General features: G+C 41.5%; 2 protein-coding genes across 4 annotated transcripts in view; both read left to right on the forward strand.

Annotated features, from left to right (window-relative positions):
* LOC306928301 (protein FAM168A-like) overlaps nucleotides 1-2147 on the forward strand; it is a 46900-nt gene extending 44753 nt beyond the window's left edge. For all 3 annotated transcript variants that reach the window (XM_079508314.1, XM_079508313.1, XM_079508315.1), the window contains one exon: nucleotides 1200-2147. The gene's annotated coding sequence lies outside the window, so the exon portion shown is untranslated. The remainder of the gene's footprint in view (nucleotides 1-1199) is intronic.
* A 9882-nt stretch (nucleotides 2148-12029) lies between these two features.
* LOC306927484 (F-BAR and double SH3 domains protein 2-like) overlaps nucleotides 12030-18101 on the forward strand; it is a 52057-nt gene continuing 45985 nt past the window's right edge. The window contains exons 1-2 of the mRNA XM_079507245.1: nucleotides 12030-12250; nucleotides 14784-14881. Of these exons, the coding sequence (XP_079363371.1) occupies nucleotides 12230-12250; nucleotides 14784-14881 (119 nt within the window). The 5' untranslated portion in view covers nucleotides 12030-12229. The remainder of the gene's footprint in view (nucleotides 12251-14783; nucleotides 14882-18101) is intronic.

Genomic DNA, 18101 nt, shown 5'->3' on the forward strand with positions numbered 1-18101 from the left:
TTTTGGTTGCATGTGTACCCTCTGGATTTTGCTTCGTTTGAAGACAAGCACTGATGTTACATTTTAATGCAGTTTAAATCGGTGTTTACTGCTGAGTGTGTACCTAACATTTGCTTTGTACTCAATCCTACATTTAAAGATGGGGTGCCACGATTTTTGTATTTGTGTCCTGTTTTTCAAGTGTCTATGAGGTGACAGCTAAGCCTATTTCATTAGACCAGGGGTTCTCAACGTTTTTGGCTGGGGACCCCCGAAAATGCTTTGGCCATGTCTCGCGACCCCCGCCCCGCCCCCCTCCCCACCACCAATACAAATTGACCGCTACAATAACCTTAATAATAAAGAAAATACATCATAAATAAATACTGAAACCAGATATAATCATTAAGGAAAGTTTATGCATGCACTATGACTATTTAAATAATTTGGGGACCCCCCAAATTTTGGGACCCCCCCCCCCCCCCTGGGGTTGCGACCTCCAGGTCATATCGGGCATAAAAATGCCATATCGGTATCGAATCGGTCAAAATTATCGTCTACTACAGAATGAGAGATGGGGCTTACACTTAAAAATGTATTGTTTTCATTTTAAATTCCTCTTACAACTGTACAATGTATTAAGGATAGGCACTAATAAGCTCCCAGCTTCCGCCTATACCTTTTCGATCATGTCATATGAGTTTAAAACATGATTCATCTTGTAATGTACTAACGGCATAAGATCGAAATAAACCATTCATTCATATTAGTAGTTCATTAGTTAATAGTAATTTTAACATTAAGTTAAAGTCAAATGCTAGGAGACATAGCACATTTTTGGTGACTCGTTTTGTTTGTGTAACGTACTGAGGGCGTGAATTTCCCACTTGCCCACCCCAGTCATCTTTTGTTAAGCAATGAGCTATTAATCACCGTGGCTCTAAACAGACATTTACATGCAGTTTGTGATGCTCCAACAGTGCACATGACCCGAGTGCCTGGCGGCTGGCCATCTATCGTTAAGCAGAGATGTCGGATTATTATTATTATAATTTTTCAGTCAGTCTATCTACGCTTCTGCTATATTAAATCCCTTTTGGAGAGCCGATGCAGCCCTTATGAACACTAACTCTGTGTCCTAAACTCATCTTCCTTTCCTTTGGTTCCCATCTCTCTCTCTCTCTCTCTCTCTCTCTCCCTCTCCCTCTGTGCTCCCTCAGATCCGGAGTCAAAACATCGCTCAAAAATAACGCAAGTCTTACATTGGTGGTGGACACAGGAGTCAAGAACGCACATTAAAGTGCAAGGGTCACTTTATGCATTCTTTGTCATTCGGAAAAGCTGCTTTTTCCCCCTTCTTCCTCCTACCAGATGTTTTGTTTCTTCTTCTTTTTCCTCTCTTTATCTTTCAACCATTTATTTTTATTTTTCGACACTCTTGACACACTGACCAACCGTGTAGTACATTTCGTGTATATTTTGGCTTTTAAATATGTTGTGTGTTTGTATATATATATTTTTGGTTCTGAAGGCTGGTACAGATGTTCAGCCAGTAACTTCAGCGGTGTGAATGTACATGAATTTGTATGCTGCCAAATTTTTATAATGTTTATTTTATTTTATTTTTTTATTTTATTTTTGTGGGAGGGGGGGTAATTTCATGTAAATTTCAGACAGGGTATCAGTTACTTTGCAGTCATCCATTAGGGGAAAAGCACCTGTGCAGGTGGTCTACGCTTTTTGATTTGCCTTTCTGGGGGAACGGGGTCACATTCAAGCTTTGTTTAACACATTTGTCTTCCAGCTTGTAGCAGCAGCAGCGCATTCACTTGTGAGAACAGATCCACTCAATATAAGTCTCAAAGTGGAGAAGCTTCACGGGGATAATACCTTAACCGTATATTATTAAAAAAAACATGTAGAGGCATTTCCAGTATATTAGTGAAGACCACAGACAACTTTATACATTTAATAAGAGTATTATAAGACAACTTACTATAGCTAATATATGCAAATGTATGAGTATGTCATCATAGGTGTACTGATGTGTTCGGGGGGGCAGGTGTGTTGAGGATCATTTGTTGCACGTTGTGTAAGCTCACCGAACATTCAAGCGAGACAGACGGGAGAATCATTATTGTTTCAGCACAAGACGTTCACTTCTTCAACACGCACGCACGCACGCACGCACGCACGCACGCACGCACGCACGCACGCACGCACGCACGCACGCACGCACACACACACACACACACACACACACACACACAGAGCACTCAGTAAGCTCGCATATAGATTGGTTTATTATTGGTTTGTTGGTGGCACAAGATGAGATCGTTGTAGGTTCTTGTTATTGGCCAAATAATGCGTCATTTGTAACTTACCGGCTTTGAGCTAACTAGATGTGTGTGTGTGTGTGTGTGTGTGTGTGTGTGTGTGTGTGTGTGTGTGTGTGTGTGTGTGTGTGCGCGTGCGTGCGTGCGTGCGTGCGTGCGTGCGTGCGTACGTGCGAATGGATACAATTTTCTTTTTGGAACATAAACCCACAAAATGATCCGGTGCATTGCAAACATGCTAGCATAGAAAACGATGATTAGGAAAGAGTTATGTCTTATTTGTCTCCCGTGCTCAAATACAGTGTTTAGGAAGCATCATAGGCAATAAAATATGATTAGATACGTTTACATAGAAATACACCCTCTGGTGACTACATTATAACCAGGGGACGTTAATGTCGAGATGGGTGTGGGTGTGGGCAAACATGATCGGAATAGACTGGCTTCGATTCAGAGTCCTTTTCAACATAGACCGGGGTCATGTTGTAATGTAATTATTTGGGTTCCATACAAACGGCAGGACTGGCAAGGCAGAGTACACTGTCCATAGAAGTAATACCCAGTCATTCCAACGTGTCGGTGTGTAGTGTGCTACAGTATAGTATAGATTCAACCTATATAGAGAGACTGTAGGATTCCCTTTGGAATGGCTCTGCAGGCTGCCACAGGATGCCATGGTTTCCTGGGTACACAATAGCAGGCAGGGTGGCAGGAAGTTACTCACGGCACACCAATGCAATGGAGTTGGGATAATGATGTCACTGGCTGGCTGCTGCTCGGAGCCTCTGCCCTGTAGCTCTGAGCAGGACTGACCCAGGGTTTGGTAAAGAAGGTGCACTATAGCTGCCGATGCCTGGTTCACACTTAAGTTGTGCTCCAGTGTCGCGCACCACAAGTAGCAGATCTACTAGCTCACAACGTGAACTAGTAGATCTGCTATTTCTTGTACGCGACGTGATGCGCATCCATGTGCAACTCAGGCTTTAGAATTTAGGGTACAGGCATTGAAAATGAGGACATTTGCACAAACATATAAAGGTAATAAAACAAATGTGTATATGCTACTAAAACAGGTACTTTCTTCAAAGAGACTTACCGGTATTTTAATTCTGGCCATGCCATGTTGATATCAGTGAAGATCAAGTCGTTCCACCCCAGAGATAAGGCGAAAAATAATTCCACCACTGCAATTGTAAATTTGACAGTGGTCCCCCTCCCCCCGTCTTGTAGTGTGTGTGTGTGTGTGTGTGTGTGTGTGTGTGTGTGTGTGTGTGTGTGTGTGTGTGTGTGTGTGTGTGTGTGTGTGTGTGTGTGTGTGTGTGTGTGTGTGTGTGTGTGTGTGTGTGTGTGCGAGCGCTTACGCACAAGTCTGTATGTGCATAATACGAGCATGTGCACGCATGCATGTGGTATGTGTGCAATATCCCATGTGACCTCCAAATGGCTGGTATTGATCACATAGTTTAGTGCCAACTCCATTTAGACAGTAACTATAGCCTACTGAAACCAGCACATACGCGCACAGTATACAATCCTGGGTGTCTATTTAATCCAGAAAGTGATAGAAATTGTCAGAGTTAAATTAACACTCAGGGCTCGTTAGGCCTACTTGATGGGAGGGGATCTAGAACTCACAGGGAGCTGGAACTGGGAGGTATTAGTGTGTTCCTCTGCATGCATGTAAGCGTGTCATTCGCGGCACCGATACGGTTGCGTAAAGACCCGCCCCCGCCTGCCTCTGATTGACCCCCCCCTACTAGTAAGAAGTATTAGGGTGCCCGTGGGGCGCAGCATTCTCACATTCTAATACAGCCAGAAAACCACACTTTGGCAGCCAGATTGGTAGCGTGCCTCGTTAGTCATTAGACTCTCAATCCACACCTCCCGGGTTAGAATCCCGCTGCCGTCACTATTTTTCCAACAACTGCTACAAAATAACTACTTTGTTTTGGTCGATAAAGTATATTTCTAGACTACGACGGAGGGGCGCCATCTCAAGCGAACTTGAGCGACGAGAGACACCACACTAAAGCGTGTGAGTTGCCGTGTCGAACATTGCAAAGTTCCCTTGAGCCGACTCAGCCCCGTTGGAGTTGCAAAGACAGAATAGTAAATCCCGCAAGTAGGGAAAGTCGCGAGGGGGCCATTTACTGGTACTATGACTGAGTCTAAGCTCACGTGTCGATGTAGATTGGCTAGTAATCAGTTGAACAATTTTAAAATGTTTTTCAAAATAGTAAAAAAGGCAAAGAAGTTTAGGGAGAAGGTGTAAGGCACTGGCGAAAATAGGGTCCGCAAATTTAGGAGGAGATGTAATTGTCTACTTACTCTACTACATCCTCCCCAAGACCAACCAGTGTGGGTTGGCAATGACAGGGACTAGTATACAGTACATACAAAGTTGGAATTAGAGAGAGAGAGATAAAAACAACACAAAACAACAGTTCATAAAAACAACTCAAATTAACAATATAATTATTGTGCTAAATATTAAGCTATAACAATGACTCCAGGCATTGTCACTTAAAATCAAACCATTATTATTTGTTTTGTTCCTTACAGAAATTGTAATGTAATGCAAGACCGAACAATGCATAAGACTCGTTGCACAGAACCGGGGTCTATTTGAATGCTATGCTGATGATTTGTGGATGTTAAAAAACCTTGTTACAATTCAAACTCACCTGTTTGTATAGCCTTGTGTTTAAAGTGTAGGCTCCTGAATAACGATCTTTTCTTCTCTGTGACATGTAATGCAAGTGTTTTCTCAACCATAAGTGTTATTTATAGTTGTACCGATCAGTTGACTGACTGGGCTGAATTCTTTTTCAAATGGAGGGCACGCGTCATGTTCAAACTGTGCTGTAGTTCCTTGCATCAGTGATTTCAGGGGAGTGCATTAAAAAGCAGGTATGCCAAAATAATGATTGACGTGTGGGCGGGGTTAAATGCGGGACGCAGATGTGTTTGGGAGGGGGTTTTTATCTTGCAAAGCATCAGCAACTGGTATGCATTTCTCCACTGTCTACTCTGTTCCTCTGCACTTAAAACACTACATAACATAATCAATGTTTATTTATCACCTACACCAGTGGTTTTGTCAACCTGTGGGTCGGGACCCCACATGATTGATTCAGGGTTGGGGGGGGGGGGGGGGGGGGGGTTGGGGGTATGATTATTTTGGGGGTCTGGTCGCAGACTGAAAACGTTGAGAACCACTGACCTACACTACAAAACAATTGACTGCAATGACCGAACAGAAGATGGTTACACCCTAATGCTGTAGTGTCACCCGTCGAGAATAGCAGATCTACAAGCCATTTCGCTACAGATGTTTTTCAAAAAGCGACACCGCGTGGTGCGACAAAGTATAAATTAGGCTTAATTTATGCTCGGTCGTGTGGTGTGATGGAATATAGATTATGCTTATAATGCTCTGAAGCATGGATTTATATTCTGTGCTTGCAACGGAGATAATGTATGTTATATGTTGTTCTAATGTATTGTTTTCAAGTTTCCTTTGACCATTCAACCCTGTTCAGTTTTAATTAAAATGGTTATTGTTCAGAGGGAAAATATATGAATATAAGAAATGTCCCTTTCTCCACACATTGAGTACAAATTTAGCATCTTGAGATTATGAACTTCCCAACCCAAAGTTGCTGCAATGTTTTGTATTAAAAAACAAAGCAACAATATGGTGACAGAATATTCTCATAACAACGGGTCAGGACCACATTAACGCAGATACTGAGATTTCATTTGACATTAAAATTTGTGTTTCTGAAGTTTTTCTTTATCTTTTTTTCTTTTTAAGTATTGTACATGACTATCAGTTAGTGAAGCCGGTGACAGAAGTAAAGGCAAGTTTGTACCTGTATAATATTTACTGTACTATGTTGAAAATAAATAAAAAAGATATTAAAATCTTTCCACAAAAGGCCTTGTGTTTCATTCTGTTTACAGTGTCAAAGGCTATTTTAAATTAGGCTTATGTGCAAGAAATGCTAACAGCCTACTAAACAGACTCTAATGTCAGACCTCAAACAAATGATGTAATCATGCATCTGTTGATTGTAGTGTAATTAATTGGTTTGTTCATAGCATGACATCTGAATTTGGGAAAGATGATTCTTGCTAATAATTATATCTATAGATGCATCAGGTCCATTCAGATTCAGTGGCAGTAAACTGGCTGTAGTGAGAATAGGCCTACTTTACAGTCACTGTCAGTGACTGTAAAGATTATCAGATTAAATAATAAATTAATAATATAATATTGCACTGCCTTCCTTTGATAAACTTGTCCATCTGAAACATGGTATGGTTGCTGTCGGGCAGAAACCTGACAGCAGACTCCATATTATTTCAACTTTTGTATGTTTTCGTAAATCTATGCTCTACTTCAGAGTGCTGCACAAAAGTTGTGAAAACAGCAATAATGTAATATGTCTATTTTCACTATACACCCCACAGCAATTAATATATGAATGGATAGGCTGTCTGTCAACAGTGAGCGGGTACTGTGTATGAATATATGCCTAACCATGCATTAATGCAGTGGTTTTCAACCTTTTCCCATATCAATCTTATTCAGCATTTGAGCTATGGACCACCATTGATGACATTCATTTTAGCCAGAATATTTTGTTATCGTTGACACGCAATTCCATGTTGGCAAACGTTGATCAAAATAACAATTCTTCTACATTCTCTAATTGTGTAAACGTCTTTGTAAATTAAGTAATGCAGATGTTTTCTCTTGAGAGCGTAAAATGAAACCAATTTGGTTTAATTTTACACTCTCAAGAGTTCGGGTCCATTTGGTTACCAACTACAATGTAGCCTAGTATGATGTAGGCCTAGTTGTCTCCACCAGGCCGAAGGCATGGGGAGAGAGTATGTTTATTATGAGAGTATGTTTTGCACTCCGTCCGTGTGTGTGTGTGTGCGTCCGTCCTTCCTTCCGTCCGTCTGTTACCAGCTAATCTCCGGCACCGTTGGCCCGATCCATGCCAAACTTTGCACACACACTCCCTGGATGCCAACGACGAACCTCTGCCCCAAATATTCCTCAACGGCCTGTTAAAGCGCCACCATGAGGCCCATTTAGGCAAAACACATTTCTGTAGATTACTCGTACACATTTTATCCATACATCACACAATTCGGTATACACTATCTCCATAGTCATGTGATCAACACAGATCTGCACCATTTCCCATCTTCCTTCCTGATTGGCTAAGATTCGCTTCCAAAGCTCACATGATTGGTCCGTTTCGAACAAAATGCCACAAATCACAAACACAGTGTGCAATTTCCGTAAAATTATACACGCACATTTCCACTAGGCTGAGGACGACATGACACAATTTATTTTCCAAACCAGCCTCATGGTGACGCTATAACCGATTTCTGCAAAACACATTGTTTACAATAGTCGCACAGATTTCATCCAAATCTCATGCAAATCGGTATACATGATCTCTGTAGTCATGTGATCAAGACGAGTCTGTTTGATTTCTCAGATTCTACACTGATTGGCTAAGATTGCCTTCCAAAGTCTTCAGGAGTGGCCCGTTTTGTACAAAATGCTTTTTTATATTGTTTTAATGATGACGATAACTGTGGGGAGAGGGATAAATAAAATGGAAAAAAATTGTATGTTCAAACTAAACTTAAATTGTTGAAACCTGCTACCAATAAACATATATTAAAAAAAATAATAATAACAAAATATCACATCTACAAGCCCCAAAGATGGTTCCCGCCATGGCCCCCGAGCCCAAAGACGGATCCCCATCCACTGTTTGGGAAACAGTGGGCTAAATGGTCCTCAGCTAGATCCCGTCCCGAGACTCCACAATATTCTTTTTAAACACTGGAGATGCTAACTTGCTAAGTGAAGCTCTGTGCAGCTGCTCATCCGCTGGTTCACCTTCATCCTTCCACTCCTCAACTCTCCTGCCCAGATTCTACCCAAAGAGAGAGAGAGAGATGATATTTAACTCTCAAATAAAACCGTCCTGATGGCATGAAAGGAGTCTATCTGCATAGTCTCGCGTTGCCAGACTGTCAGAGTCTGTCCTCTTTTTTTCCAAATGCTTCCGGCATACGTCTGGAGCAACGGAAGCTCTATCATGAGTAAAATATAAAGCGGAAGTGGAGACTACTATCTGCAAAATGCTCTATAACACTTGTACCCTCCCCTATAACTTGTTAGAACTTGTTAGAACACCCCAGGTTACATTTTAGAACCTTGGGGCGTTCCACACAGAACACTGCCTCTGTGCATTTCAATCAGGAGATTGCGGTTCACCTGTATGTTTTTTAGGATACGGCAGCAGGTGTTTGAGTAGGGTCAAAAGGACAAACACCACCCCAGTAATGGATTGTTTGTGACAGTGAGGGTTCAAGGAGGAGTTTTTTCCCCACCTGCGTCTTTCAGAGCCCTGAACGAGGACATGGACGAAAAATCGAAACAAAAGAACAATAAATAATTTAATAAAAGCACATTAATCTGTAAATCACCAGTGTTTGGCTCACACTGTTACTTGCACTAAATACCCCCCCCCCCCCCCCCCCAGCCCCAAAACAAAATCTGGTAAGAGGTTTTTTAACGACGGTTAGAGTGCGTGTCTATCTTATTTCTTATCTACAGTATCTCTTTTTTTATTGTTTTAGTTTCATCCAGTGCTATCTCTCCATTTATTATCTTGTGTATATTCGGTTGCTGTTAAGCACGGTCTTGCGGAACATGCCCTGCTGCTTGCACCTGTACGAGTGAGAGAATGAGTGAGTGACAAATAAGCTCCTCTCGATTGTTGACTCTTCTTGAGATTTCCTGATTACTTTTAAGGCACGGTCATGGCCCTGGGCCCAAAATGACCTTTTTTGAAGACATTAACCCCTCGCGAGCCTGTGCTTGATTTTGACAGCAAATTTTGATTTAGTTTTAGTCATAGGCTTTGGAATACACTTAGTTTTTAGTCACATTTTAGTCATCTGAAATGTTTTACCTTTAGTCTAGTTTTTGTTAACTAAATGCATAAGATTTTAGTCAACTAATTCTAGTTAATTTAGTCGACGAAATTGGCGGTGCCTTGATGGTGTCATAATGGCAGATTTTACACTTGGTGGCATGCTGAAAATAGCGTCGCGCTACAACTGCGCTCATCCAGAATTCTATCCTCAGAGATGCTATGAGTGATCTGACTCTGTATTTCCTCAACACAATGAAGAAAATTGTTGCAAAAAACAAACAAACATGTTTATATCACTCCTAAACATTTTGCCAAACACAATCACACACACTCCTATCCTCCTGGTGGAGACCTGTGCCCAGAAGGGCACTTTTTCTAGTTACTACATCATTCAGCTGGGGACCACCTAGCTGGAACCCCCTCAAGGACCACTGGTGGACCCCAGACCACTCGTTGAGAACCGCACTGCATTAATATAATGTTAGTTATCTTTATGGTTCTGTGCCACTGCACCACATCCACAGTCAAGCCAGGAGTCATTATTAATCCCAAAAGAACATTGGTTGAACATGAATGGGCAGGAAGGAAGGTCATGGTTTGCACTTTGCTCCATTAGGATGATATTATAGTACTCCATCATTTACATAATCCCAGGAGGAGAAGGAGATGACGATGATGATAATAACTCGCTGAAAACCACATGCACACAGATGTGCAGGCATGGGGGTCAGGGTTTAATCCCCTCCAATAATCCACGTGTGGCCAATAGAGGCCGCTGCGTTGTTGATCCCAGGGTTTTTAATAGCAACTCTATGGGCTTCTTAAGGCCTAATTTATAATAGCAGAATAGCGAAAATAGCAGACCTACAAGCTCACTATGCGCCATTGTATAAATCGTATATATAAAGTATAAATCGTATATATAAAGTATAAATCGTATATATAAAGTATAAATCGTATATATAAAGTATAAATCGTGTTTTTATTTGTATATTTTTATTCCCATAAATTGCATTTCCTCAATACGGCCGCTAGAGGGATCTGTTGATTTCCCTCTTTCCCAGGGTTTTTCTTTTCTTTTTTTAAATTTCCCTTGCATTTTCTCCGTGAGTCGCTAGCCATGTTCACATGACGCTCGTAGCCAGTGTTGCCATAATGTCCACTTATTATAAGCGACTTCGGGCTTCATATTTTATAAAGTTGTTTGTAATTTGTAATTAGTTGCGTTTTTTGGGGGGGCTTTAGTTGCTTAATTGGGCTTGTTTCCTAATGTTGTTTAAACCAGTGATTCTCACACATTTTCATGTCAAGGACCCCCACATGAATGTATTTGTCCAACTAAAGGACCCTACATAAAAAAAATATCTTGTGTTTCAAAGAATATTCCACATCATAAAAAAATAAAATAATAATAATATTTTTTTTGTATTTTCAAATAGCTATGGTCGGGCTTCTTTTTGTCTTGTTTTCATATACCTGGTTGCTTGTTTCTCTTCCAAAACCTTAACCTGGCAACACTGCTCGTAGGATACTTCCACGAGCGTCACGGCGCAACTTCAGCCTGATTTTCGCGGTTGCTACATTTACAGATCAAACGTGTAAATAAATGTTCAGCATTACAAATATAAAGTACTCACCAAGGTGTCACGGATGTTAGAAATGTGCCGGGTCGGCTATTAGCATAGATATATGGCTATTAGCACCCGTGCATTCCGCGGTGTTTAATTAAAAAAAACATTTTTATCCGAGTGCCGGGCAGTTTCCCAGTTTTTTCGCCCTAGGCTTTCAACTACGCGCGTCGCGCCCCTATCGGTTGGGGGGAGAGTTGCACGCTGAAACACTGGGTGCGTTCGATATAGGCACGCTGACCGCACTGCCAATACACACTAATAGGCGAGTGCGCTCTCGATGTGCAATTCCGAACGCACCCATTTTGAGGGAAAATAGCCGTGGCGCTCGGATAAAAATGCATTATTTTTTATTATAAAACAACGCGGAATGCACGGGTGCTAATAGCCGACCCGGCAAATTTCTAACATCCGAGGCATCTTGGCGAGCACTTTTATATTTGTAATGCGTTTATGTACACGTTTGCTCTGTAAATGTAGCGGCCGCGAAAAAACAGGCTGAAGTCGCTGCATGACACAGTCAAGTCAGTCATGTTCCAGGGCTAGTGTGTCGCACATCTCAAATCTGATTTTTTGTATACTATTTAAATAGTCTTGAGAAAAATGCTGCTATTTGTCCCAAAGTAACTAAAAAAAGAAAGAAAAAGAAAAAACTTTATACCCTGTATAACATGTATATAACGATGCATATGTGACATCTCTGTTTACAACATGCTGTATCCAACTGTATAGGCTACTTTCCCCATTTTCAACTGTTTTTATTGTAGTTCAAATGACACTTTGGCAATGTAAACGTACTGCCAATAAAGCTCCTTTGAATTGAATTGTATCGCCATCATCATCATCCTCATCACCCCCCCCCCCCCCCCCCCCCCCCGCCCCCCCTCCTCCCTCTCCCTCTCTCTCTGTTCCACCGGAAACCCCGCTCGCTCTCTGCTTGCTGAATGGTTGCATGGTGGAGTTGAAGCTGCTTTATTTCTGCGCCCCGGGGCAGTACACAGAGAGCAGAGAGGACTGCACTGATGGGACGCTGCTGCTGCTGCTGCTGCTGCTAAAAAAACCTCCTCCTCCAACGGGTCGGCTGAGCTCGTCATGGCCGCTTGATCCAAGAGGGTACAAATCAGCTCCGTCCCGTTATTATCACCATCACCATTCACCACCACCACCATCTATTATTGGAAAACCTTCGCACGCAAAGTTGATCCCCAGTCCGGATTATTAAACTTTCGTGTTTTTTCCGAGTTTTGTTTTTCTTTTCTTTTTTTTGTTTTTAGTTTTTGTTCTTATGTGAAGACATTTAGAAATGCAACCCCCACCGAGGAAGGTAAGCTTTTCTGTCCCTGTCTGTCTGTCTGTCTGTGTCTCATTCTTCTAGACTCGAGATAAAAGCCTGCCAAAAAAAAACGTCTCGACGAAAATGCCTGCTGCATTATTAAATTGTTGGGGAAAATGTTTTTTTTTGTTGCTGAGCAACTTGTTTAAAGTTGAATAGGCTAGGCTTTGCGTGGTGGTGGATGGTTGAGTTGAGGGGCTTTTTTGCCTGCTTATTATTGTTGTTGATTTTTGCGACCCCACGGTGCATTTTCCTTCACTGAATCGTAGCTTTGAAGTAAAAGAATATTTTCAAGAAGTCCCATGTGTGTTACTAGTACTCAGTGTGTCGGGAGGGGGGTAAAGTAAAGGAAACAGCAGTGTGTAATGTGATAAAAGTGTTTGCGTGGCTTCTTGCCTGCATGCAAAGCAAAGAAGAGGGGGGGAAAGTCCACTTTAATGCGTTTTAAGTGGTTGGATGAGGATCTGGAGATCAAGTATTATCGGTGCTGTCTGTTTGTGTGCGAAAATGTTTATATGGGATCATATTTCAAAAACACGACTCGCCATCGCTGCTGCTGTTGGCCGTTTGGACCTCAGTTTAAAGTTGCTTTGTTGAAGCCGAGATAGGATGTATTTTTCTGTACGATACAGTACGAACTATATGGATTAGATACGTTTATTACATACATTTATTGCTATAGTTGCAGCAGTTGCAGGACTTCTTCTTGCGAATTAAAATACCATAGAATCTCTCTAAAAATGCTATGTTCCAGGTTGGGCTACGACTGAACATACTGTGAAGTTATGACTGATTTAAATGCCAGGCCTCCCCTGGTCATTTTTCACGACTGAAGTAGTTATGCACAGTTTTTTGATACAAATATTAGGTACGCGAATTGTATTTGGAAAGATTGTTTGAACACAGCACAGTTCATGATCTGTGCTATTGATATTATCATGCAATGGTCTTACAAGTTGGTAAAGAAACTATTGATCCTATTTGGCTGAAGATATATATAGCCTATACCTATTAGGCCTATATATAAAAGTTTTTTGTTATGGTAGGATATGCTACATTGCCAGCCTGGATGCGTACTAGGCCTACTCACGAGAAAGTAATCTAAACTAATCTAATCATAGGCCAGTCCAGACATTATGTGAACTTGTACTTTAATATGTAAATCATATAGGTTCATCATGGACAAAATGTATTATCTCAACAATCTCAAACGATTTTATGACTATAGTTTAAGACTCTCTGACAATCCTTTATGCTGAGTCTTAAATATCAAGTCTCTTCTATATGTTGGATATCCCAAATGACTGTACAGCACCAGGTAGATCAAAGGTGATTCCCTTTGCAAAGATTTGCAGTGATCGTTCCACAGCATAAGAGCAGAACATGAATGATGATTTACTTTATATCCCCGTTATTCACTAATCAGTACGGGGCATGGTTTGAATGACTGGAAGGAAGAGCAAGTGAGCCAAATGGAAACTCCAAAATGGTGTAATGTTGGTGTCATTAATGAATATCAGAGTACTAGCAGAGTACCATAAATATATTTCATCAGTCCAGTCCATTTAAGCTGCTTTAACTGTTGAGATTCAACAGGGATTCCCTTATGTGACACTGTCTGCGTGGGGTATCATTATAATATTGCCTGTACTACATTCACACATTGTGTTGAATTGAAGAATCCCACTTGACACTTTTTTGGTGTCCAAATGTGTAACCTCTTTGCAAGCAGAATTCAGTTTCATTTAAAAAGTTTCATTTAAAAAAGCTCGGTTTCTTTTAGTGTGCCATACTAAATGTTTGCTCCTGCATCTCTCAACCCCAACCATATCTATCATCTTGAATTGAGTGAAACACAAAGATTGTTGTAAGACTAATTGGTGTTTTGGTGTCCCAATGTAATTTCCACAGGCAGAATAATTTGTATCCTGGTATTGGTTTTTACAGCAAAACAATTAAAGCCACAGAAATGCAGCCCGCTAAAGGCCCTCATGGTTTGGTTGACACATTGAGAAGTTCAGGTTTAGTGTGTTCGGAAAGACAGAAACGGAAGGATTCCTGAAGCTGTTTTGTCATTGTGATTTCCAATACTCCCTCAAAGTGAATATACTGCATTTAGAAATAAATGCTTGCATTTCCCCTTGATCATAGTTTTCCAGTTGACCAAACTTCCAATTATTCATCATGCAACAGAACTCTCCATAGCCAATTAGGAGTCAGTCCAGAGAGCCTGTTCAACCTCTTGCACAGAGCCCCCCAGAGACCAGTGTTTTACCTGGGAAGGGCTGCTGGCTCGCTAATGATTGGAACTGATTAGCTGAGCTGTTGCTTGTTGTCATTAATGCTGCTAACCTCAGCTGAAACAACAGACTTCTAGAAACACTCATCTCATAAAGCTGGCATTTGAGGAAAAGTATTTTTTGTGTTTTATTCGTGTGGTTTGTTGACTGTAAATGAATGAATATTGATCTTTTTCAACATGCCTGTTGACGTGAATTGTTTTGGTCCTCTCCTCTCCGGTCAGGTCCGAGTGACCCAGGAGTTGAAACACATTCACGCGGAGCAGTTGGGCAGGCTACACATCAAACACCAGACAGAATGTGATCTCTTGGAGGACCTCAGGTGAGAACCAATGTTGCCAGGTTTTGAAAGAGAAACAAGCAACCAGGTCTATGAAAACAAGCCCAAAAGAAGGCTGCTGTACTTTATATCTCATACTAGTAAAAAGCAGGTAAAAGAGTAACCTTTGAGGCAGACTAACATCAGTCACTCTACAGTTCACTGTAGTAGAAGAGGTGCAGGTTTACCCCGCAGCTATGTCGGCTCCACCTACAGGAAATACGTAAGCTGCGACCATGAGACCCGTTTCTGAATTCGTCTATAGAGCAGCAGTGGGCAGCATTTCTTTTCCCAGAAGGCCATTAGATTCTGCTTTTTTCGCTTTAAGTGAGCGAAGGGCCACGCATTGGACAATTGAATGGAAACTTGAAGCACATTATAGCTTTATGTGTCACTCTGGTTTAATACTGTAGGTTTACAATGAAAAGATTACGGCGTACATCAAATGATCCATTCCAACGCTGTGACTGTATCAACTTTTAGATCAGTCTAGTCTACTATCTCACCAGTTGTCTGATATGCGGCACTTCACATGTCACTGATGAAACACACAACACTAGGTTTTAAACATGGACACATGTTTTACATTACAGTACATACATGTACTCAAATGGTAACTATTCATTTGGCAATATTTTTAATTAATTTGCCTTCAAACTAATTGTTAATTATGTTTTCCTTTGAGGACATTGTTGTGGGCCAGATTCTCATAATGTCCATGGACTGTTCTGGCCCTTGGGTGACAGTGGTTCTCAAACATGTTCATGCAAGAACCCCTAAATTGATATGTATTTGGGCCCCCATCTGAAAACATCTTTGTGTGAGGGACCCCTAAAAAAGAAGATTTATTTTTCCCGAAGATCTTTCAAAATCTTTCAACAATATCAGATATATAAGCTTGCAACACATTGCAGTGCGATGCATTGTGAGCTTGTAGATTGGCTATTTTCGAATAAAAAGTATAAAAGTAGGAAATAGGCTTGAAGTGGTTAAACAGTTTTTGTCAGGTGAAACCTGACAACAGGCCCATTTTTAATAGCGACCTAGTCCTCAATGGGAGTCGCCCCCATGCCGCCTAAGCCAATGGGAGCCACCTAAACGCCGCATAAGCCAATGGGAGCCGCCTAAACGCAGCCAGCCAATCTCGTAGTAGCGACCTAGTCATGATTGGCTACCTCCTAAGCTATGACACGGGCAGGCACGGTGGAAGTCTGCAAATCTGCAATGCCAGACCACACTCTCAACCATAAACATATATAAACACCACAGCGGAGCGGACTCAGCAGAGCGCCTGATAACACCGCCTAATGTTATGAGCAAACTGGAGAGCAGGAAAGATGCACAACAGAACCAGCGTTTCACCTGACAAATTACTATGTAATATTTCTTGTTTTTTATGCTAAATTAACACATTTGGCTGCAGGGCACACCCTGGAGCCCTTTCAAGGACCCCTGTGGGTCCCCGCTGGACCCCACTTTGAGAATCAATGAGCTAGAGGGTCAGGGAATATCCACAGGGAGGGGTGTGCTGTCATTGTGCTGAACTTTGAGAGATGTGTGCGTCGGTCTAGGGTGGCATTACAATTTCAATTCAATGAAAAGGAGCTTTATTGGCAATGAGAAAACATACATTTACATGGCCAAAGCAAGTGTCAAAACATAATAAAGAACAATTTAAGAAATAAACGGGGAATGTACATTTGGCGGGGGCACATTGCAACGTTATACTGTACTTGATGGCAAGGGTATACAGCTTTTTGAAACAAATAACAGAAATCCCTTTGCAGTCACTTTTGGGACAATTTGCAGCATTTCCCCCCCAAAGGTATTGACATATATACAAAAAAAGCCTCGTATTTCAAATGTGTTTAAAGGTAGCAGCTCCGTTTATATGTGCAATAGGTCTATGTCTGAGGTCCACTCTGTACAGAACACAATGGTTAGGTAGTCCTTAGGGTGGTTGTATTCCATTCAATTTTTTATTGCAGTAGTTAACAAATCTTGCTGCAGCTGCTGTCAGTGCTGTGTTGGCACATTGTTGTATTGTATTGTCTCCCAGTAGCTATGGGAGTTGTTTTGTCATTGGGTCATGTTTTCAAACTCACTTTGGGCGTACAGTATGTAATCTGTGCATTACCTACTGTATGTGTACGTACTCCTTAGGGCATTTAATTACCACCACAGCAGAAATGGACAGTGTGCGCAGACAGACGCCAAAAGGTAGACATTACCAGATGGTGTGGTGGTTGTGTCCAGTGTTGCCAGATTTTGTGAGAGAAATAAGCAACCAGTTCTATGAAAACCAAAAGAAGCGACTAGGGCTATTTGAAAATAGCCGCTCTACAAGCTCACAACACGTCGCAATGCAATGCGTTGTGAGCTTGTAGATCTGCTATTTAAAAATAAAAATAAAAAATCTTGGGAAAAAAGTGACAAATGTGGAATATTTTAGATTCCACATACCAGAACACAAATCTGGTATGGGTGTCCCTGGCACAAAACATGTTTAGATGTTGTAGGGTCCTTGTACAAATACATTAATCTGGGAGTCCTTGATACGGAAATGTCACTGGGTGAGAATCACTGGTTTAAACAACATTAGGAGACTAGCCTAGTGGCTAGCCCCCCTGAAACATGCCTGTCATAATCAAGCCCAAATAAGCAACTAAACTTTAGAAACAAGCCCCCAAAAAACGCAACCCGCAACTACCAATATTTGCAAAAAACTTTTCAGAAAAGAAGCCCAGCGTCGCTTATAATAAGTGGACATGGCAACACTGGCTGTGTCTTCAGCCGTAGTAGTTTTTGGGTTAAGTTGACAGACCATTGGCTCCCAGCTTCCTGTGTGTGGTTGGTTGGTGGCAACAGAGCTGTGATCTGGGCCCCCAAACAGCTGGAAGTGAGAAACATGGAGGGCCTCCAGATGTACTGACTAGACTACCTTGGGGATTGTTCAACGGGGGAGGCACACTGTGTCATTAATCACGTAAAACCCTATACACTGTCAAGCAGTGGTTGAAAACGTACTCACTTTGTTTACCTAAGTAAAAGTATCAATACTGTCTGCCATGCAGAAACACTATAGGTACTTGAATGAAAGTACAAAAGTATTGGCATCAAAACATACCTAAAGTAGATGTGCTATTTACGCCTAAACGTTCACCTGTTTTCGCAGAATGTCTGCCTAATTGTGACATGCCCAGAATAGGGATGTGATGGGGTT

The sequence above is a fragment of the Electrona antarctica genome (genome assembly GCF_951216825.1).
Source record: "Electrona antarctica genome assembly, chromosome: 8".
NCBI lineage: Eukaryota > Metazoa > Chordata > Actinopteri > Myctophiformes > Myctophidae > Electrona > Electrona antarctica.